This window comes from Panonychus citri, unplaced genomic scaffold, assembly GCF_014898815.1.
Source record: "Panonychus citri isolate SS breed McGregor unplaced genomic scaffold, ASM1489881v1 Contig00011, whole genome shotgun sequence".
In the NCBI taxonomy this organism is placed as follows: Eukaryota; Metazoa; Arthropoda; class Arachnida; order Trombidiformes; family Tetranychidae; genus Panonychus; species Panonychus citri.
Genome location: NW_026515416.1, coordinates 539,269 through 561,671, shown reverse-complemented (window position 1 = coordinate 561,671; position 22,403 = coordinate 539,269). Strand labels below are relative to the sequence as shown.

General features: G+C 29.5%; 3 protein-coding genes across 3 annotated transcripts; 2 read left to right on the top strand and 1 right to left on the bottom strand.

The window, feature by feature from the left end:
- Window positions 1–4,178: 4,178 nt before the first annotated feature.
- On the top strand, window positions 4,179–17,159 carry LOC128391558 (sortilin-related receptor-like). The gene is made up of 10 exons (XM_053351466.1): window positions 4,179–4,789; window positions 5,021–5,152; window positions 6,006–6,155; window positions 6,234–6,383; window positions 6,668–6,850; window positions 7,990–8,106; window positions 12,434–12,547; window positions 13,034–13,159; window positions 13,792–13,914; window positions 14,821–17,159. Exons 1-10 carry the CDS (start codon window positions 4,354–4,356, stop codon window positions 14,844–14,846), a joined length of 1,557 nt encoding a protein of 518 aa, XP_053207441.1. The 5' UTR covers window positions 4,179–4,353; the 3' UTR covers window positions 14,847–17,159.
- A 1,325-nt stretch (window positions 17,160–18,484) lies between these two features.
- Window positions 18,485–20,277, top strand: LOC128391612 (uncharacterized). Its single transcript, XM_053351531.1, has 2 exons — window positions 18,485–18,995; window positions 19,286–20,277. The coding sequence occupies exon 2, from the start codon at window positions 19,625–19,627 to the stop codon at window positions 20,141–20,143; it is 519 nt and encodes a 172-aa protein (XP_053207506.1). The 5' UTR covers window positions 18,485–18,995; window positions 19,286–19,624; the 3' UTR covers window positions 20,144–20,277.
- A 106-nt stretch (window positions 20,278–20,383) lies between these two features.
- Window positions 20,384–21,828, bottom strand: LOC128391753 (GDP-D-glucose phosphorylase 1-like). Its single transcript, XM_053351704.1, has 3 exons — window positions 21,817–21,828; window positions 21,627–21,737; window positions 20,384–21,564 (listed from the first exon to the last, which is right to left on the bottom strand). The coding sequence occupies exons 1-3, from the start codon at window positions 21,826–21,828 to the stop codon at window positions 20,497–20,499; spliced, it is 1,191 nt and encodes a 396-aa protein (XP_053207679.1). The 3' UTR covers window positions 20,384–20,496.
- Window positions 21,829–22,403: the final 575 nt, after the last annotated feature.

Sequence of the window (22,403 nt, the reverse complement as noted above, 5' to 3'; positions counted from 1 at the left end):
TCAAAAATTATCTAATTTAATTGATTGTCGTGTGTATATTTTGCACTTAATTGTAACTTGATTAGTGATTAATTAACATGGACATATAATTAGAGGTGAATCAATTTAGATTGACATCTTTTCATTATAATATGCAATCTAAATTGTAACAATTAACTAACTCAAGTGAAAGTGTGATTAAACAATTTGCATTTAATCATGTCAGCAAAGTTAAATAATGATTAAGAAAATCAATAATTACCTTACGGCAATTAAAAAGTTAATCATTAACGTTGATTATGATCAACAACAATTAATTATAACAGCAACAATTATCTCAAATTGCCTTACCCCTTTTAAATAATAACAACAACAATTAATGTTTAATCAGTTAAATATCATTGGAAAAGTGTAAAAAAATTTAACAATCAATTTGAACAATCTAACCACTGATTACAATTAAAACAAATTGTTCAATTATAATTGAATATACATGATTAAACAATTATTAGTTATAATTAGTAATTATCATCATCAGATTTTGATATTATTATTGTTAAGTTGATTTATCTTCAGTTGGAAAGGCAATTAAATTAAGTGTGTTAATCAACAACAACATACTAAGATATATATTATTTAATTGTAACAATAAATCAGTTACAATCACAAATTAACTGTTATAAAGTTGATTTACCAACAATTAAGCGATTACCATTAGCATCATCATAATCGTAATCATTAAGATGAAGATATAATCTTGTCATCATCATGTAATAGTAAAAAAAAAATCAAATTGTTGAGGTCAAAATCCGTTTGGATAAACTTGACATCGGATTAACATTTGGGAGACGGTTAATCAAAGTTAATATGATTAAATGAATGAGTTAAAGATGATAGGGAGCGGGAGAGAGAGAGAGAGAGAGATGAAGATGATGATGAGGACCTGCATCAATCTAATTATAAATCCAAGGGAATCCATTTAACTTTTACTTTCTTACCGAGATTAAGAAGAGGATTAACTTTGATTAGCTTGATCGATAGCGTGCTTACGATACCTTTGTTAGAATCATAATCATCTTTATCATTTAATCTTCATCACCACCACAATTATCATCTTCATCTTCTCTGGCATCTAATCTGTTTCCAATAATCCAATCAAATGTTATCCTTAATCATGTAAAAACAACAAAATGGATTAACAGAATTTCCTATGAGTTAATATATTAACATGAAAAAAGAGAGAAATAAAAATGAGCAACAAGAAAAAGGAATCAGTCAAGTCAAGGAAATTGTATAATTCCAATTGATTTTATCAAATTTCGAGCTTACAATATTCAATCAATTATCTATAAATTAGAATAATCAATAAATTATGTTTACCTTTTCGTTCACAATTCAATTAATTCGTTACCTGTTTTCCTTTAACATTTCAATCAAAAAATTGTTTTCGTTATTATTTCGCCTTCTTCTTGATTCATTGTCACGCTAACCAAGTGCAAACACGGAAGACTGGCCTTAGAACTGTTTTGTTCCCATCATCATCATCACAACGGTAACAATGTTTATCATCATCATCATCATCATCTTCCTCCTCCTCCTGATCGTATAAGCGATGATCCATCCAAGATTATAATGGGATAAAGGATAAAGGTGATGATTGGGTAATACTCTTGATAATAAGAGAGAAAAAAAGTCCAACTTGATTACTGGAAAAACTGTTGAATCAAAATTAATCACAATCGCGAAGAAGAGCAAAAAAATGATTCTATTGATCAATTTACTTGTTTACCTGTTTATTTGTTATTGTGATCATTTTAATCTGTGAGAAAAAGTCAAGTCTTGTTCATCTAAAGGTAATGAGAAAAAGTTGGATAATCAATTGAATTATTCATCGACTCAGATTATCCGTTATTCAATTCAATCCTCATCTTGACCGATTCTTACATGGCCTTTATTTTTTCCCGTGTTTATCATGCACCTTGAACCAGCATCCAAATAGCAGTTGAGTTGTTACGTCTTGATCTTGATTCTTCTTGGCTTGGGTTTGATTTGCACTTTCCTAATCCAATAGCTTCCGGTCAAGATTTCACTTTTTTTACCTTTACTCCCCCGGCGATAAAACTGATTACATGGTAGACCGAACCGTTAATCATGCATATGATTGTGACCTCCGTTATATATATATATATAAACATACGGGTTCTCAGGTTTGGGCTCCGATACACGAAATGATCTTGAACCTGAAAGCAAAAAAAGAGATACAAATAAATAAGTACAAGAGAAAAAAAATCAAGAAAGAAATGGAAGATAAATCACCTGAAGAAAATTTCATTTTCTGAATTTCCTTTTCCTCTAAGAAAGTAAACAAAAAAAAACGAGAATCAATGATAACGGTAAAAAATTGTTGATGCAAATGATTGAATTTAAATTGTCAACTGAATTAACTTAATTGCTGATACAATTTACTCTCATCATTGTCATCGATTTTGACCTTTCAATCAATTGATTTATTATCATGAGTTTTCAGTTGCTGTTTGAGCTTTGAAATTTTCTCATTCCAATAATTGATCTTATTGAAATTTCTTCCTTGTTCCTGTGATTGATTCGTATGTTCATCTCCTATTCCAGTTGAAATGTATATTCATCATCCAAGTGATTAGGATACATGATAATGGATAACAGGGTGAGAGAGAGAGAGAGAGAGAGAGAGAGAGAGAGAGAGATAATATTAAAGATCACACATCCAGAAAGTTAATCATGATAAAAATGTCTGTAATTGTTGGAATTGATTCATTTTCTTCAATCCTTTGGTCGCCATGGTTGAAATAATTACCATGATAAATATTATTCAGTCTGAGTTGAAAATAAAATAATAATATAAGACACTAAATAGATTAGATAATAAAATGATATTCAATGAACTGAATGCGTGTTTCAATCAGATAGAAAAAAAAGTTTTCCAACATTCAAATTAGGCCTAAGTCTTAATGATAAAAGGTTGTTGTTAGTGGTGATGATGATGATGATGATAACTTACCCCTGTCTTTGGTTGATACTCCAGTGATTGGGCATGGAAAAGCCCTAAGGCATGAAACCTCATAAGATGAGATTAAAGACATTGAGAAGACAAAATTGTAATAGAAAATGAAGAAATTGAAATGATTAGGAGAAAGTAATATGATGATGATGATCATCATCATTATCATCATCAACTTAATTTCCAATCAATTACTGAACATTTTTCAAGAAAAAGATGAGAGAGACATTGAGATCGATAACATTTCCTTTTGCTTCCTCATCACAAGTTAATAATATTCATTTAATCAATTGGAACCAAACATTTCATCCTCTCTCATTATTGTTGATCATTCTCATAATTTTAATTCCTCTATCATAATTGGATTAATTTTGATTTATTCCACCGTCAGAATCCTTCTTTATCACCATGATCCATTTAATAACCCATGCAAATTGGTCTGGAACTGAAAAATACAGAGATTAAGATCAATTTAATCTCTTCTGAATGGGAAATCAACACACACACACTCTCTCCCTCTTTCCATGGTTAATACTAATCCGTAGACATGGTGAGATCAATTTCAACAACATAAATAAACCATTAACTTGATAAACTTGAGATATAATGATAAATTGACCAGGTAGAAACCTTAATTAACACCGATAATTAGTAAACCAGAATTTTGTTTAGTCTAAAAAAAGGGAAACACTCAATCATTACAGAGAGAGAGACAGAAAATCAACAAGCAAGTCAATTCTCACCATGAAAGAATCAATATCAACCCCCTGATGATTGAATTAATATCTCGAAACGATTAAAAGAAAACGAACTAACCAAAGAGTTAGAACTCGATTCAGATCATTTTCTTTCGAGGGGATCAAATGAAGTTGCAGATCAAATGAAACTTTGAATTGGAATAAAATTCCATAGGAATTGCTGAGGAAAAGATAATCTCATATTCGATATTCATGAATTTCATATTTTCGTTAATTGTGATTCTCCATGAAGATAACATGTTGGATATAAAGAAGAAGAAGATAAATTATATAATGAAAGAGAAGAAAAGAAAGACCGGGAAAGGAAGAGAATGAAGATAAGTAAGAGAGGTAAAACAGGTAATGATGATATTGGAAGAGGAGGAGGGAAGATGAAGAGGGTTGAGAGAAGATTTTTCATCTTGTTCGGTCTCGGTGGGATGAGAATGAAAAAGTTTCTTCCATCAGTTTAAGTTCAGTTGAAAATATCGTGTCGATCGATGTAGACGGTTGATATTAAGTCTATTTAGATGTTGATTAAAGTGTCATCGTTGTTATTTAGTGTATAAAAATTTAGAATCACAATTAACTGATTGGGTTATGATTCTCATATTAATACCCACTGTTTTTTTACTGTGCTGTGCTTGTTTAACATCATCACTAGCATCATCAGCATACCAACCATCTTCATCTTCATATTCATCCTCATCCTCATTGTCTTCACCTTCATCTTCATCTTTATCCTCATCTTTATCAATTTCCTCACCAACAGCATCATTTTTATCATCAATTTCATCTTTATCTCCAGCATCACTAACCTCATCTTCATCTTTACCACCATTAACATGGAGACAACAGCAAAAATTAATCAACAATCAAAAATTAAATTCTCATCAACACCTCGAATTGGGTTCTAATTGTTACACTTCCTCGGAATGTTCAAAATTTATTCCAAATAGTCACTGTGAATGGAATGAGAGGATTTGTACATGTCAACCTTACCATATACAATTAAATAGCACAGTTTGTTTACCAGGTAATTATACAATTAACGATTAAACAATCAAATTAAAAACCTCTAAAAATGGTTAACTCAGTTGAAAGTGAATATGAGTTTCCTCATCTTCATCCTCATCGTTTATCATTTGTATCAATTTTTTTCACTCACATCTTTGTAATATTTCATTTTGGCTTTGGAATCAACAATTAATTGTTTTCTCTCCTTCTATTATTATTATTATTATCCCTCTTAATTGTCAACAATTAGCCTCATTGTTAGGCTTTGGATGTTCAATTGATGAGCAATGCACAATCAAAGTGCCAAACAGCATTTGCATCAACGGGACCTGCCAATGTAAATCAAACTTTGTCCCACACCGGAGGGATAAATGTTTACCACGTAAGTAAATTGTCACAATTAGTGAAACAATTAAGAGATTGGGAAAACAATTCACTCGCAATTTGTGTACATACTTTACAATAAATTTTGATTGTTGTCTAGTCTTTTTTTGATAGTTAGATAAGTAAAACCGTTTGATAACAATTAGACGAATCAAATTTTCTGACAATTTCGTTGATTAAAATCAACGAAACAGCAATTAAGATTATCGTTAACTTTTTCCCTTTCATAATTAAGGTAAAAATGGTTAATTTCAATCAACAATGAAACAAATCATTAGCCTGCAATTTAGTTTTACTTACCAGTTTCTCTCTGTGTGTTTTTTTATAATATCAAGTTAATTGTTCAATCAATTTCAATCAAAATATAACCAGAGGCACTTAGACCATATTTAACTTGATTTAAACGTAATCAGAAACAATTTAGCTATGGTCAGTAGTTACTATGGTCATTTAAATTAATTGATAGCTCAATCTAATCAAGTAACATGTTGAAAATCATTATCATTAAATTAATTGATTGTGTACAACAAAAAAAAACAAAACAAACGTTAACTGAATATCAAACATGATTAGCAACAAATTAGCTTACAGATAAACCCAATAATTAAAATACAAATCACCAATATCTCAACACATAATCAACAATTAAAAGGGTTGATTAAACTTAATTGTTCACGATTTTAATTTTTCCTCATACACTTGATATAATTTGCATAAAAAACACAAATTGCTGAAAAGTTTCTCGTTTTGTTTTCCAATCCTTTTGACAATCAAATTAATTGTTCCCTTTGGATATACTTGTGTATCTATAATATCTTGTTAATTTAAACACCTTAATTGTTGTTAATTAGCTGCTAAGATAGAGGATTATTGTCTTAAGGATGAACAGTGTACTCTAGGGGGCAAATACACCAAATGCAAATACATAATACCTCGAGTCTATGGTAAATGTAAATGTCCCTTGGGCTATGTGGTTACCGATGATAAACAATGTTTACCTTGTAAGTTATCAATTAAATTGTTTGTGATATTTTTACTTAATTGTTAACATTTCATTTTCTTTCATCTAAATTGTTTAGCCGTTGGATCTAAATGTGAATTGAACAGTGAATGCTCAAAGATTACACCTCATAGTATTTGCTCAACTTCATTGAAACAATGTGAATGCGACGTTGATTACAAGGCTTCCGATGACAGATCAAAGTGTTTATTAATTGTAAAACCAACTGGTTAGTATAACAATTGTCAATCTAATTGATTGTTGATTGTTTCTCTCTAAACAATTGACAATTACCATTTGATAAACTTTCACTTTTATCTTGTTCAACCAATTGGTTAACTGGTTAACGAACTAGGTTTACAATTAACTTTGGCACGTTACCAGAAAACTTAATCAAATTTTTATCAACAATTTAGTTGATCCATTGATTAATTGGTGAACCAGAGAAAAGTTAAACTGTTGTTGATTTAAATTGTAATTGTTTTTGAATTTCTCTTCTTTTTGCAATATTAGAAACTCCAAATGATATTATTGAAGATGAGGACAGTTCGTCGGCTCTTGATTTAGGTCCAGTTTCGTTGGGTAAAAGGTGCCGATCGTCAATTGAATGTCAAATTCGTGATCCATATTCCGCTTGTATCAATGGTGTTTGCGAGTGTATCTCAAAAACACCCAAATGTAATTCAATTAATCCAGGTAAGATTATCCAACAATTTAGATGTGAAACTTGAATGAAGATAATGATCCGTAATCGTAATTGTAATTATCAAATCATCGGGGACAATCAAAAACGTAACAATGTTAATAATGGGAAAAAAAACAATAAGAAAGATGTGAAAATGAAAAGTTAATTGTGATCAGTGATCAACGACCAAAAGTTAATTGCTTTTTGTTTGATTACTTCCATAGGAAAATTTTAAATTGTCTGTGATTTAAGATAAATTTTTAAATCAATGATGATGATCACACACATGGAAATGATTAAAATTAATGATTAACTTTTTCTGTGTAAATCTCATGATCACAATTAACTTGAATCAATATTATTTAACTAGCGGGCAATCAGTTAATTCCCAAACAATCAAGACTAATCATAATAACATAATAATTATCATCAAGTTTGATGATTATTATAAATTCATCCTTCATAATCAATAAATCAATATCCATGGGAGAGATGATAAAGTTAATCATTTCTAACTAATTAGTTAAATTGTTTCAATCAATCAGAGTCAATGAAACTGTTACTTGAAGCCAAAATATTTGACCATTTTTAACCCGTCAATCGATTGGTGATTGACCACTGGTCGATAATTATGATGATGATGATTACATTGATTACGTTGATTATGATCAAGTCAATAGCTTCTGTATTATATTGTTGAGAAAATCATTTTACAACAACAATCAAACAACAAACTTTCACTAAACCATCAATTCTGATCACTGAACGTGATTAAAGTGCTCACAACTGAATCAATGTGATTATAATCATGATGATACAACCAAATTCATGGTTGATTATCAATATCAAAAAGAAAGCAGAATGAAAACTTTCAAACAATTAAATTATTCAGAGTTACCTTGTTGATGCACAAGGATAACAATCAAACAATTAACCCCAACAATTAACCAGAAAACAAAATACTAATATTACCAATTGCTTGAGGGTTGATTGAAAACAACACAGCAAAATTATTCAAACATTTTGCTTAGCCCACCAAACGAAAAGCTAATTAATCAAAAAATGAGAAAATGAGAAAATGATTAAGATGAGATTACCTTAATTAACATAATGCTAATCAACTAATTGATTGTTTAATTGTTTCCAATAGGCTGTCACAATGATACATTTCAATGTCGATCTGGTCAATGTATATCTTGGTATTTTGTTTGTGATAAGACCAAAAATTGTGAGGATGGATCGGATGAAGATGATTGCGAACCATTTAGTAAGTATAATTAACAATTAATTAATTAGTTAATCAACTAACACACAAAAGACTCTGAAGACCAGTTGAATGTGATATCTGAAAGTTAATCTAAATGTAAGAAAGTCACGAAAAAGAAAAACAAAATTGACCTTGAAAACTTTTTTATCTTTTCCTCTTCCCGAGTGACCTTTTCCATATTAGTTCAACTTGGACATTGTATCTCCGGTAGTACTCATAATATATATATAAGATTATCATCTTCATCATCATAGTTGTCATCCTCTCATCTTCATATTATATTTCACATCCTCATCCTTATTCTCATCTTAATCTTCATCCTCAAGATTCAACAAATGTTAACCTCAATTAACTGAATATTCTGGTAGCCGAGATTAAGATTAAATTGTTACCTCTCCATTTCTCCCTCTCTCCCTCTCCATCTCTCTCTCTCTCTCTTCTTTATCTTCCTCATCATTTTCACCATCTTTATCTCTCTCACACATATATAATTTATCATCTTCATCATCAGCAAAATGATAATTGTAGTTAGATACAGGTTAGTATTAGAATGTATCAACAACGATAACGAAAACATTACATTGAAAAAAACAGTAGCCTCCAAAAAGTCAAAGCAATTTATTTAATTGTGTTGATTGTATTACTCTGGTTAGTTAGTTAGTTAATTTTTTTCACCGTTGATTACCTTTTGATTTATGTGAATTAGTTTCAACAATTCACATCATCATCAGGATTTAAAAACAATGCAGTTACTTATGTGTACTTTCAATGGGTAAATTTAAATATAATCAACGTTTAATTGTTATTAGGTTACAATGATTATGATTATGATTATGATTATGATTGTGATTCCGTTATTATTATTAGTTTGTAGACAGGTCACAATTTAACCGTGGTAATATCATCTTATCATCATCCTCATCATCAACCAAGCTCATCATGTTACAATTTAATTCCTCTTGTTATTAATCCTTCCTACTTATTATAATACAATTAGATGATTGTTATTATCATCATTAGATTATGATAATAACAGAGTTGATTATAAAGTTTAGATTAACATTGAATCATAATTAGTTAGTTAACTATTGAAAATTGAGTGTTATGATTTTCAAGATCAATAATATAAAAGGTAAGCGAGTTAATCGTTCATCTTGATCAACATAATCATTATTATCATGGGAATTGTGATGATAATCAACTGATGATCAATGATCAATGATAATCAACTCCCACAATCAACCAATCATGATGAGATTCACTGATAATCTTTTTGTTTTATTCTGAAAAAAATACAATTCCAAACAGAAAAGGAAGCAAAAAGTTTCTCAAGAAAAAGAAACTTCCTTGAAAAAAAAAGTTCTAATTGAACATTCGATGAGATTTCATTTCCTATTGGTTTCAACTTCACAGATTCATGATTACGAGTGAATTAAGGGAGTACCAGTGATTAAGATTTAGTAATTAAAAGATTAATTTCTTTTCTAATTGTCAAGTTTAATGAAAAAATGATGAAAAGGAAAAACTTTCCATTTCAATTGCATAAACGTTAATTGTATTAATATCCATTGATTGTTCAGTTTAATCATCTTTGTTTCATAATAATACAAAACTAAATCATTCATTCATCTTGATCATTATCATCATTATTAATTACTTTCACTATAACCTTATTGTTTTTACATCATTATTAATGATGATTTATACTAATTAAAGTTGATCACATTAGTATATAATATATATATTGAAAGGGTTACATCGTGATCAATTTAAATCACAATGAGATTAATATCCTAAAACTAATTTATATTAATAATGATGATGATAAACTTGATCATGATTAACGTGTGGGTTTGTTAAAATGGTATTTAACTAATTAACTGGTTTAGAGATTAAAAGTTTAAGTCATTTACCTTGTTGATTGTAGTAATTTTTTGCTTTTCCATAGCAAAATTGGTTCCATATATTTACCTTTACAATTTATCTGATTAATTATCAAAAGGTGAAAATAATGATTACGATTTTTGTTATAATACTCTGCTTATTCAATTTCAATTTCAATGGTGTTTTTTTTTCATGATGGTCACTTTGGGGAGTGACCCAGGGGAGAGGTCATTGTTATTATTGTTGGTAAAGATGAGGATGAAGATGAAGATGAAGATGAGGATGATATCCTTTCATTTATTTACCTGTGTATGAACCCGTTGGGCTCAAGAAAAAAAGTTTTTTTTTGGTAAAAAATGTTGCTTTTTTTAAGCTTCTTGTATTCAAGGAATCAAAATTAATTGCTTGCTGACCATGATGAGGATGATGATGATGATGATGATGATGATAATGATGAGGAGGATAAGTCTTTATCCCTTTTACTTTTACCTGGATATCAATTTTTTTTTGTTATTATCTGTTTACCTTTACATTTATCATGCTGATGAATTGTTACCTTGTTGAGGATCTGGTGTTTGTTGATTGTGTTTATTATTAAATTAATGGCTCAATGATTTACGATAATGGCTATTAAAGATGAGGAAGATGATGATGATGATGACGATGATGAGATGATGTGAAATGTTTTTCTTTTTTCTTGTTACCTGAGTATAAGAGTAAAAAAGTGATTGAAAAAAGTGTGAAAGTAAAACCAAGTAATTGAAATCTCATGTTGATCATTTCAGGGAAAGTTTATTAGGATGATGATCTTTTCATGAATCAATTCAATTGTAAATTAATTATGTTATTTCATCCTTACCCTTCATCTTGATCCTCATCATTTTGACAATCAGCGTTTTTTTTAATACCTGGTCAGTGGTTTTTTTTTCAAACTGTCACAACAAACATTTCAAACTTAATTTAACGTAATTTAAGTTAAATCAGTTACCAGTTAAACACATAACTGTAATCAACTCAATTGTTACAGTTAACTAACTTTGTCCATTGTCATCATTGTGAAATTTTCAATACCTATTAACCAATAGCTATCAGAATCTAATTACTCAGGTTAATTTGGTAATCTAATGATTATTGTTTTCATTTGCTGAATTCACTGAATCAACTTGCTGATTGTGAAAATCAATCAGTTTTTTTGCTGCAATTCAATTTAATCATGTTGGTGATCCTAATCAACAGGGATGAATGGACAGTTGAACAATGATGACGATGATGATGATGATGATGATGATAATGATAGTTGAATGTCTTGTTCATCCATTACACCATCAATTTCATCATCATCAAGATTCATTGACATTGAATTTTAAATGTAAAGCAACAATTATAATGTTAATCTATCAGCTACCGTTACGATGGCTACTTAATCATAATCATCAATTACAATTGTAATATTATCAACAATTTAAACGATCATCATGATTTAACCCTTTTGATTTGATAATAATACTTGTGATTATGATTTAGACTATTATCATAGTAACAATTGTTTATTATTGTTCACCAACAATTGAATTTGGTAATTCACTTTCACTACTAATCAATTTGTTACACTGATCAGAAAACAATTTAAATCATTGGTCCATAGGTAAAAGGGTTCAGACTTAGAGTCAATGTCAATCAATTACATACAAATAAATAACAATTTAACCATCAATTAACTTTAATCTTGATAATCTATTGATTGTTAATAGTTAATTCAGTTTCATCACTTTCTTTTTAAATCATCATTTAAATTGTTTTACCGAAAAGAATCAAGAAAATCAAGGTTACCAAACCTTTGGAATCGAAGCAAAAAAAAATGAATCAACGTTTTCATTTTTTTTCAGGTCACTTTCCTTTTTTGAATTTTCAATTGATTGTTGAGATTAATTTGATCAGCTTAACAATAATTAGATCGACAATTTAATTATAAACCCTTAAGGGGGTAGCCTCAAATTCAATCAGAATAACAATCAACTTTCCAAATGACTAATTGTTTTTAATTGTGTGATCCTTAAGCAGGAATACAGAATTAACAATCAATTCATTAATCTTACCTTTTAAAGAGCAACAATCAAAGTCAATTAACAATCAATTCAATTTCATTTATCTTTTCAAATCAACATGATGATAATCATCTATCTTTTTATCTTTATCATCTCCATCATCATCATCATCATCTGTGTGAAAATCATCATTGCCTCAGGAATAGAAAGAGAAATGAAAAATAAAAATGAAAATCGAAATCTAATCAAGATGCAATTAGATGATTATGATTACAATTTAACTTTTAATTGGTGTAAATTTCATCTCTAACTCTAACTCTCTCTCTCTCTCTCTCTCTCTCTCTCTCATCACATATACACTTACTTATCTTCATTATCATCTTTTTATCATCTTTCAGAATGTCCTAAGGAGGCATTCCAATGTGACGATGGAACTTGTCTCAGTCGATCAGCTGTTTGCAATGGCCGATGGGAATGTCCTGATGGAAGTGATGAAGCAAGATGCTATAAGGGTAAGTTTATCATCCTCATCACTTAGATATTCATCTTCATCTTCATCCTCATCCTCATCCTCATCCTCATCCTCATCTTCACCTTTTTTGTTGTTTCTTTAACACCAATAACTAATTATCAGTCAGCACCAATTGTTAGGTTACTAATACATTTAGAGTAACTAAAATGTTACCTGTTCAATCATCTTAATCCTCCTCATCCTCATCCTCATCATTATCTTACCTGTGTAATAATTATAATGACATAAATTCAAACCAGTTTCACCCTTTATTTTTTTACACCCACAGAAATTAAATCTAATCACAACAATTTAACTTTAATTAATGGTTCTTATAACATTGATATAAGTTGAATTTGTTTTGATTGTTTGTGTAAACTAATTGATAACAGATCTTAACGATTATCTAAGTGATGAAACAGTTAATTGTTGCGATTATTTTTTTGTACCACTAATCATCATTTCCTCTTCCGGTTCAACCCAATAGGTATTCCTTGTGATAAAAAATCATTCCGATGTAAAAGTGGACAATGTTTACCTCAATATACATTTTGTAATGCTGTTACTGATTGTCTTGATGGATCTGATGAAATACAATCTGTTTGTGAATACTGTAAGTTAATTGTTACAATTAAATCAATTGTTTCTGATTGGAAATGAAAACGGTTAAGACAATTTCAAAGTTTAATTACATTTTTATGACTTTAAGATGATTAAAAGTTGATGGTTGATTTTTTTCCCATTATTATCTAACTAATCATCTTCACCATTGATGATATTAGATTGATAAATAATAATTGTAACAAAATACCAGTTGATTATCACCTTAAATTACAATTTAAAACTGGATTAAAAGATTAACATTGGATTTGGTAAGATTAAGATTCCTAAATATTTTTTGTTTTCATCAATCAACAAAGTAACAATGATCAACAGGTTATCATATATTGATTGATTGGAAATCAAACTGATTATATAATTATCCAATATTTACCGTAATCAAATGATTGATTAAAAAAGTTAATAATCAGTTAATTGTTACAACTCATCAGCAATAAACTAATTATTATCAATAGGTAACAGAAAATAAATAAATTGTATCAACTCATTTAAACTTTCAATTCAAAAAGTTTCATATTTCCAATCAAATTGTTATTAATTGTCATTCATTACCAATTAGTTTTCATGGTTAATTGTCAATTGTGATTAATTATAATTAATTGTTTCTCTTTTTATTCAAATTAGCACCCAAATGCCCCAAGGGTATGTTTCAATGTGACAATAAGAAATGTCGATCCACAGCAATCCTTTGCTCCGGTGTTGATGGTTGTGGTGATAATAGTGATGAAGAGAGATGTGAAGTTTGCTGTAAGTATCACAATTAGTTAATTGTTATCAAAATTACAAGAGTACAACGAAAAGAAATCAAAGAAAACAATAAACAACAATTAACTTTTCCAGAGCCTTTAACCTTTTGCCTGACGCTTTGGGAAAGACAATTAAAAACCATTTTATGGATTAAATTGTTGATTGTTTTTTAATTGTTCACCAAGATTAAACAATTAACATGATATCTAGTTATTAGTTAGTTGGTTAAACCTTTCTAATTAGATGAACTAATAATAATAATCAAATTGGTAACAATTAAATTAAACTAGACAATTTTTTTTTTCCAATGTCAATCAACTCTATGTGAATATAATTTCAACTAATTTCAGTTAATTGTTGTGATTGATAATAATAATTAAGTACAAATTATAATTATCATCAAGATAATTAACTTATATGTGTACTAGAAATTTAAATGGACACGAAAGTATTTAACTAATTGTTGCCAGTTTAACTTTTTTTCCCTTTTTAATTGTGTACAAATCTTTGTAATTAAATTAGTTAATCATCTCAGTGTAAAAAAAATCATGAGATTTAATTGTAATCATCAATGGTTAATTGTTGTATTATTATTCAAGGATTTGTCGTTGTTGATTAATTTTAATTGTTGCTGGTAAATTGTTTAATTACAGTTAATCATGCAATCGAAAGTGATTCCAACAATTAACCATTGATTAGGAAACTAATAACTTCCGAGTTTATCTTAATCATTTGCTAATTGTGTCTAATTTAATTGAGAGGAAACGATAATCAGGTTAATTGTGTTATGTGATTAATAATAATCAACTTGTTGATTTATTTGTTGTTACTGTTGTAATAATTTGATGTAATTGAAAATCTAATGGAACAACAATTAACTAATTTTTTTTTCTTTCTAATTTACAGATTGTGAAAAACCTCCGAATTATTGATAATTAATTTAATTATTAATTCTAATTTTTTAATTATTTATACAAAAAGCTACAAATTATCATTTCTTTTAATATAATTAAACAAATTGATTGGAAACACAATTGATTTAGTTAAATAAAAACTCACATTTTGTGTTTACAATTTTAATTGTTGACTAAATTGTCACATGATTGTTATGAAAGTTGATTACAATTAAAAGGTATTAATATTTATATATCAAGTTACGATAATAACAAAAGGTTAATGTTGATTAAATCAACGAGAACAACAATTAACAATCAGAAAATAATGTCCATCCTAATTGTAACAATTAACAAGGTAAATAGTTCAATAGTCTCAACATGTTAATTGTCAAGATGATCATAATAATAATCACCAAACAGTTTACAATTAATCACAATCGTTATAATAATCATTGCATCATAGAATCAAATCTGAATACAATTGATCAGCTAATTTAAATTGTAAACAATTAACTAATTTTTCTGAATCGATTGTCAATCAATTTAACTCATCGAAAGCAATAATAATAATAATCAATAAAAAAAAAGTTTCTTCCGGTGAGTAACAATTAACACTCAAGGAAACAACAACTTGAAATGGTGAGAAGCAAAAAAATTAACAACGATTAGTTAATTGTAACCAGGTAACTCGAAAAAGCGAAAACAAATCAACATGTGACAATTTAAAGTAATTAATTAATTGTTGTTTATTTATTGTAACCCAGTGAGAGAAAGTCAATCAAAAGTTATCAATGAAAAAAAGGAAGTGAAAAGCAAAAACTTTGATTCTAAACCAAAGGATCGGCCTAATTTTGGTAGTTAATTGTTACAAGAGTGAGTTAGTTAGTGAGTTGATTGTTAGAAATTAAATAACACGGAATCATGCAATTAAGCCAACACATAGAAAGAGAGAGTATTTAAATTTAATTCTTACTTTTTGATCACAATTAACATCGACAATTGATGATTATTTGTCGTTGGCTCATTTACCTTTCATTGTTATTACAAAAAGCTATTCATTAACATTCAATTCAAATTATATTCACCATCATCATCATCATCATCATCATCATCATTACCACTCCTAATTGTTGGACATAATCATCATCATCAACGACAACAATCAAATTAGATTCCGTGTTACCTTGTAAAAAAAACACAGAATCAACATAATCATTAATAATCATCTCCCTCTTTTCATCTTTCTCCTCCTCTTCATCTCTCTCACTATTTTTACAATCAGTTTAATTGTTAGAATACAAATTTGGTCAGTTAATTGTTCAACTTCATCGTCAAAATTTATTTTTGGATTAAATTGTCAACAAATCAACATAAAAAAAAGGAATCTAATCTATTAGTAGTTAACATGTTCCAATATTTCGTTACATTATTTACCGTTTTGTTTTTGTTTCTGTGTTTTATTGATTCGATTTCGGCTCAATCCTATGGTGTAGTTCCCCCCGGTGGGTATGGGTCAGGTTACAGTTCCGGTGTTTATGGTACTTCGGGTGCCATGATCGGTGGTTATTCTGTTGGCTCTGAATTGACCATGAGACGAATGGAATTGGAAGCCCGATGTCCGAAAGCTTTTGTTGATCTTCGCTATTCAGAGTGTAAAGATGATGCTCGTTACGATTGGACGGGAACTCGAAACACTCTGAAAGCGGAATGTTGCTTCGTACTTGACGATGCTCATTGTCTCCGTGATTCCATGAAACGAAACTGTCCAATTGATGTGGTCGATTTTTTCGATGAGATAATGTTGACCTCCGAAAACCAATGGAGATATTCAACCGAGTGTCATGATTACTACAAAAGATCATTATGCCATTTTCCCGTTTGGGCGATTGTCCTTCTATCAATTATCGGTGCTATCTTACTATTCGGTTGTATCGGTGGAATCATCTATTGGAAATGTTGTCGTTAATTGTCAACCAATTTTCTAAAATTTTTTTCTCTTCTAATTAACTTTCCAATCTAACGAAACAATCAACTAACCAGCCGATTGTTTCATCACCAAAAACTAAATCAACGAGATTTCTGTGTGTGTGTGTCTCCTTTTAATTGTTTCCTCCATAATTCACACAATTAGTTAATTAGATTTCCCAGAATTTGTTTTTCTAATCATTAAGTAAATTACAAACTCACAACCGAACAATTAATTAATCAAAATTCCCTCCTTTTCTAATTGGCGCCTAATCTTATTTTCTGGTTAAAAGTTTTCACTTTTAATTGAGACCTTTTCGTTTTTCTTGTATCATTATCATCATCAAAACAATCAACAATCAAATAAATTGACTTTTAAACAAATCTAATTTCGCTAATTGATTATGTTAACCGAATCAAGAATCAAGTTAATTAGTAAAATTAACCCTTAGGGTTTATTAATCTTTCTCTCTGATTGTGTTTACATCCCATTCACTTTGTCTTTGTTTCCCTAATTATAGATTAATGATTAGCTAATGATTAACTAATTCACTTGTTTATTTCTCTTCTCATTTTGTTAATTATCCTCTTTTCCATCATCATCATCATCATCATTTACTGTTCCTTGGATTTGGGATTAATGATACCGGAGAAAAGCTGATTGAACAGTTTTCCATTATTTCCAATATTTACCTGGAAGGTAAATTCCATCTCATTATTATTAATTGTTTGATTGAAAGTTTGACAGAATCCTAATTGTTTCCTCTTTCTCAGTTCTACTTCTTGATTTTTTCGTATATATATTTATCTCTTCCCAGTCTCAAGTGGACAATTAAAATGGCGACTTGATCATTTACCTTAATTTGTCGGACATTAACATTATCTTACCATTTAGAGCTCACAAAAAGCCATTAGCTCAACGTAGATGATTAATATTATTTCAATTTCAGTTTCTGCTGGTGATAAATTAACTTCTCATCATTAACCATGATGATAATATAAGAATCGGGAATCCAGTTGATCATTTTAATGTCTAAATCTAGTAATCAATTTTACCAGAGAAGCAGAAAATCAAATTGGAATCAAATTAAGTCATAATGATGATAATTAAATCCATGTTAATTGTAAATCATCGTCATCTTTTTTATTTTATTGATAATCTAATTGTGGGTTAATGATATAAATTTTAATTTCTTTATGTTATTTTAATTGTTGTTTAACTAATTCGACTCACCGATTTTGATTTGATTAATTTTAATTCAATTCAATGACCAACCAGGATGAAAATTTGATTCACTTTCTCAATTAGATTAATAGTGAAAAACTAATTGAAATTAATATTCTGATTGTGATGATTAAGAAAATAAATAATTCTCATTTCAAATAATCAACTAATTGTTTAAATTTTCAACCAGAAATTGAACTGAATCAATAATGGTAATAATAATAATCATCATCATTATAATGATCATAAAATAGTCAATCAAAAGTTGACAATTGATCATCAATTGATTGTAACAATTAATTTATCCATAAAAATGATTGTTATTAATTTTAAATTTTCTGAGATTCGGTCAACCATTAAGATTATTGACCGACAATCAACTCGATACAAACTTATGAATCTTGATTATGGATCAATTTTGATGATAATTAAGTTGATGATTATCACGATGATTGTGATTAACAATAGAGGAAAAATATATTTATACATTTCTAATAATTTAACTGGAATAATTAACTATTGTTAAGAGTAAGGATCTAATAAATTGTAACAATCATTGGAAACAATCAGGTAATTGATGAGCAACATGATATAATCATGATGATACAATTAATGAAAAGAAAGTTAATAATCTTAATAGTTAATCTGACAATTTAATCTCTTTTTATTGTGTTAAATTAACACAACAAACATGATCATTCGTTGTGCATGGTTAACAATTAACTAATTGTCATTATGTTGATTAAATGTAACCAACATACCAAAAGATATTAAAGTTAATCAGTTTTTTACTTGATTGTTACTGTTGTTTTCATAGGAGCAAAAGCAACTAACCAACTTGTAACGATTAACAATTAACTAAATCAAGTTTAATTTAGTGTTGATTTTTGTTATAATTATATCAGGATCATTTTCCATGCCATGTTAACAATCATCATCATTAACTTTTCTACCTTAATCATCAACAATTTAAAGTTCCAACAAAAAGAGAAACTGTAAGAGAATTGATGATGAATATGATGATGATGATGACGAAGATGATGATGAAGATGATGAAGATGATTAAGATTTAGAAGTTAAATTGCGATTTGAATTGTTTATTGTTCCATTTTAATCCTTCAGGTTAAAATGTTAAGATGTAAATGTAACAACAATTAAGAAATTGCGAGTTAACCATATAAACAATGTTCTTGAAACGAATCTTTGATAAGATAAATTCTCTTCTCTTTTTTCAATATTCTTGTAAAATTTATGTTCTTTTTCTGATTTTTGCTTCGATTTCAAGTGATTTTCATGTGAACGGAGCGATAGCCTCATCTCCATCAAAGTCCAGTGGATCGACAACTGTCACATCTTCCGATGGATCAACAAGTACAATCATCGATGGAGATGTTATAATTACAAGTGAATCATCTGATTGTTCATGTTCCAATTCAATTAATCAACAATTTGCCATCAAACGAGCTGGTGATAAAAAAGGAGATCCAATTGTAATCACAAAGAGAGCGGGAAGTTGTTGTGATAAAGATCATCATCATCATCATCATCCTCATCATCAACCTCAGCATCTTCTCACCATGGATCAACTAAATTGGTTCCTGTTCCAGTTCCAGTTCCTATTCCCATGTATCGTCCATACTTTTACCACCACCCACAACAATCAGCTTCCTCTCAGCTGATAAGTCATCACATGTTACCCCCTTATAATCCCATTCCTAATCCTCATAATCTTGATCATCATCATCATCATCATTCACCACCACCTTCACCAACATACTCAAGTTCAGCTTTCCCATATCTTAATCACCCTCACCCTCACCACCACCACCACCACCCACTTCCTTCATCGCTTTCATTGCCACTCTCATCACACTATCCCCCACCACCTCCACCTCAACCTCACCTTTCACCTCTCTCTCACCATCATCTTCATCATCCACCATCACCATCATCAAATCATCAACAAACTTTTTGGACTTCCTTTGATAATCAACCCTATTTCTCAGATCCCAATTGGTCATTTGATGGCCATCAGCCCATGGAATCAACTCTAATTGAATCCCAATCATTACATGATAAAAAACCTCATATTGATTACGATTATGATGATTCATTTCCAACCAATCTCGATGTTTGGAAATAATTTCAATCATCATTTAACAACAAAACCAACAATTAACATAAACTGATTACTTTATATTTTCCAAGAACAATAAAAAAAGTTTATCCTAATTGTGACTTTAATGATCATTGACATCAATTGGACAATTAACTAACATTCGTGAGAGACAGACAATCAACTAATCATCTCAACCTAATAAACTTTTCACCCCTTGATGAGTCCCAATGATTTTCAATCTCCACCATTAGAAAAAAAATCGAGTTGATTAACTAAATCATTCGATTTCCAATGAAAATTAAGATATTAAAATCAATCCATCAATAGCTATTAGTTGATTTTCATCATCATTGAAAACTATGATACTTTTTGTCAAGTTAATTGCTTTTTAATAAGTCAATATATTCATTGATATTATCAATCTCTATTGATTTGATTAGATTAACACAAAATTGTTCATCTATTTGATTAAACATCTCATTAGATTTACAAATAAAGAAACCAGAAAGTTCAGCAAGAGCTGGATTAATATGAAATAAGTTCTTGGATCCAAAAGAAACTTTTCTAATCCAGATAAACACTCGGATTTCATGATCAATTAATCCTCTTGCGATGAATAAATTGTAGGAATGATTATCATGATTGGTGTGGACATGATTAACCAGCAACATGATTGATTCAACAACTGAATCAACTGACTGATTATCAGAAATTTCAAATAAGAAACCAGGTAATGGCCAATCAGTAAAGAAATGACCATCAACTGTTTTAATTGATTGAAGATATAATCGTTCCTGTTGATAATATAAATGCCAATGGCAATGATTAACTGAGGCTTCAGCTCCAAGTGAATTGAAACCCATTCGCAAATTTAAATCACCACTAATAGCGATTAAATTGATTGCCATTTCAAGCGATGATTTAGTTAACAATTGGTTATGACAATCGGCTGGATCGATAACCATTAATGATGAACAATATTCAATTGGACTGTTATTAATTATGATGGAAACTATTGGTTTGGTTAAATTGTTTCGAGATACTTTGAATAGTAATTCGTTGGGCTTAATTTTGTTGAAATTAAATTTACTCTCATCAAAAGGTGTACTAATTGAGTTAATTGTCTCAGGTGATCGACGATTAGTTCCTCTTCCAGTGTTAAGTGTAACAACGAATCCATATTTTCCAGGAAGAATTGTTGTTCGAATTTTCAATCGATCAAATTGAAATAGAAACAAATTGTCAATTGATTGAGCTTGATTCCATTTTCTTTCCAACAAAAGATCAAATGAAGAAGCAACTGATTTACCACAATCAAGTCGATAGTTGCGATCGTCATCAGAAAAATTGAAGATATCGTAAGGCGAACAACTGAACTCAGAAAAGGTCGAAATGCTTCCACCTCCGTCGATCCTTTGATTACCGTTCTTAGGCCTGTGGTTGTTTCAATGTGATTCTGAAGATCGGGTATTGTTATCGTTGCCTTTTTAGAAATTTCCACTAGAACTTGTTGACCAGCAATGTCAATCGATTTAATTGTAACATCGTCCATGGAATCCAATGATTTTCGTATCTTATCCTCACACTTGGAACAAGTCATCTCACAATTTAGCTCAACCTGAAAGAGAATTGAAGAGATATAAGAACAATCAGTTAAAAAAAAAACGAAAGAAAAATCAGAGAATTACAAGACTAACCTTGGTCGACATTCTAACCATTAGTAAATTAACCAGAAAACGATAATAATCAAATTGATGTTATAAAAAGATCAACAAATATTTGAAGAGAAATCAATTAACCACAGCAATCAAAACAACAATCAGTTGATGAGACTCTTGTTGAATAGCTTATTCGTACGAAATTGGCTATTTGTCCAGTTGAAAAGATTCTGTCCTTTAATTGTTGTAATTTCATTTTAAATCACAAGATATTCTGAACAATATGCGTAACGCTAATGATTTAAAATCGATTGCAAGTTGATTGTTAAGATGACCAATTGACTAAGCCTGAAGATCTGATGGTCAAGGTGATGAGAAGGAAGGAAGGAAAAGATAAATGTCTCGTGGTCAAGCTCTTTTCTCAGGTCAATTGGAACCGAAGACAAAGATTTTCAGTTTATCCTCACCAAGAACACCAAAGGTAAACGATCAGCATCAGGATCTTTGCAGGTAAATTTTGGAGGGAAATTGGTTGGATCTAAATATCGTTCGAACATGTGAATAGTCCCAAAGAATAATTAATTGATAGATTAGGTGATGTTGAGATTATCCAAATGGTCAATTAA

Excerpts from the sequence above, each read along its gene's own strand:
- LOC128391558 (XM_053351466.1), top strand. The coding sequence starts at position 4,354 with ATGATTCTCATATTAATACCCACTGTTTTTTTACTGTGCTGTGCTTGT. Across the intron at positions 6,156-6,233 it reads TGATAAACAATGTTTACCTT|CCGTTGGATCTAAATGTGAA; the intron begins GTAAGTTATCAA and ends TAAATTGTTTAG. Across the intron at positions 6,384-6,667 it reads ATTAATTGTAAAACCAACTG|AAACTCCAAATGATATTATT; the intron begins GTTAGTATAACA and ends TTGCAATATTAG.
- LOC128391612 (XM_053351531.1), top strand. The coding sequence starts at position 19,625 with ATGTATCGTCCATACTTTTACCACCACCCACAACAATCAGCTTCCTCT.
- LOC128391753 (XM_053351704.1), bottom strand. Across the intron at positions 21,565-21,626 it reads TTGACATTGCTGGTCAACAA|AACAACCACAGGCCTAAGAA; the intron begins GTTCTAGTGGAA and ends GAATCACATTGA.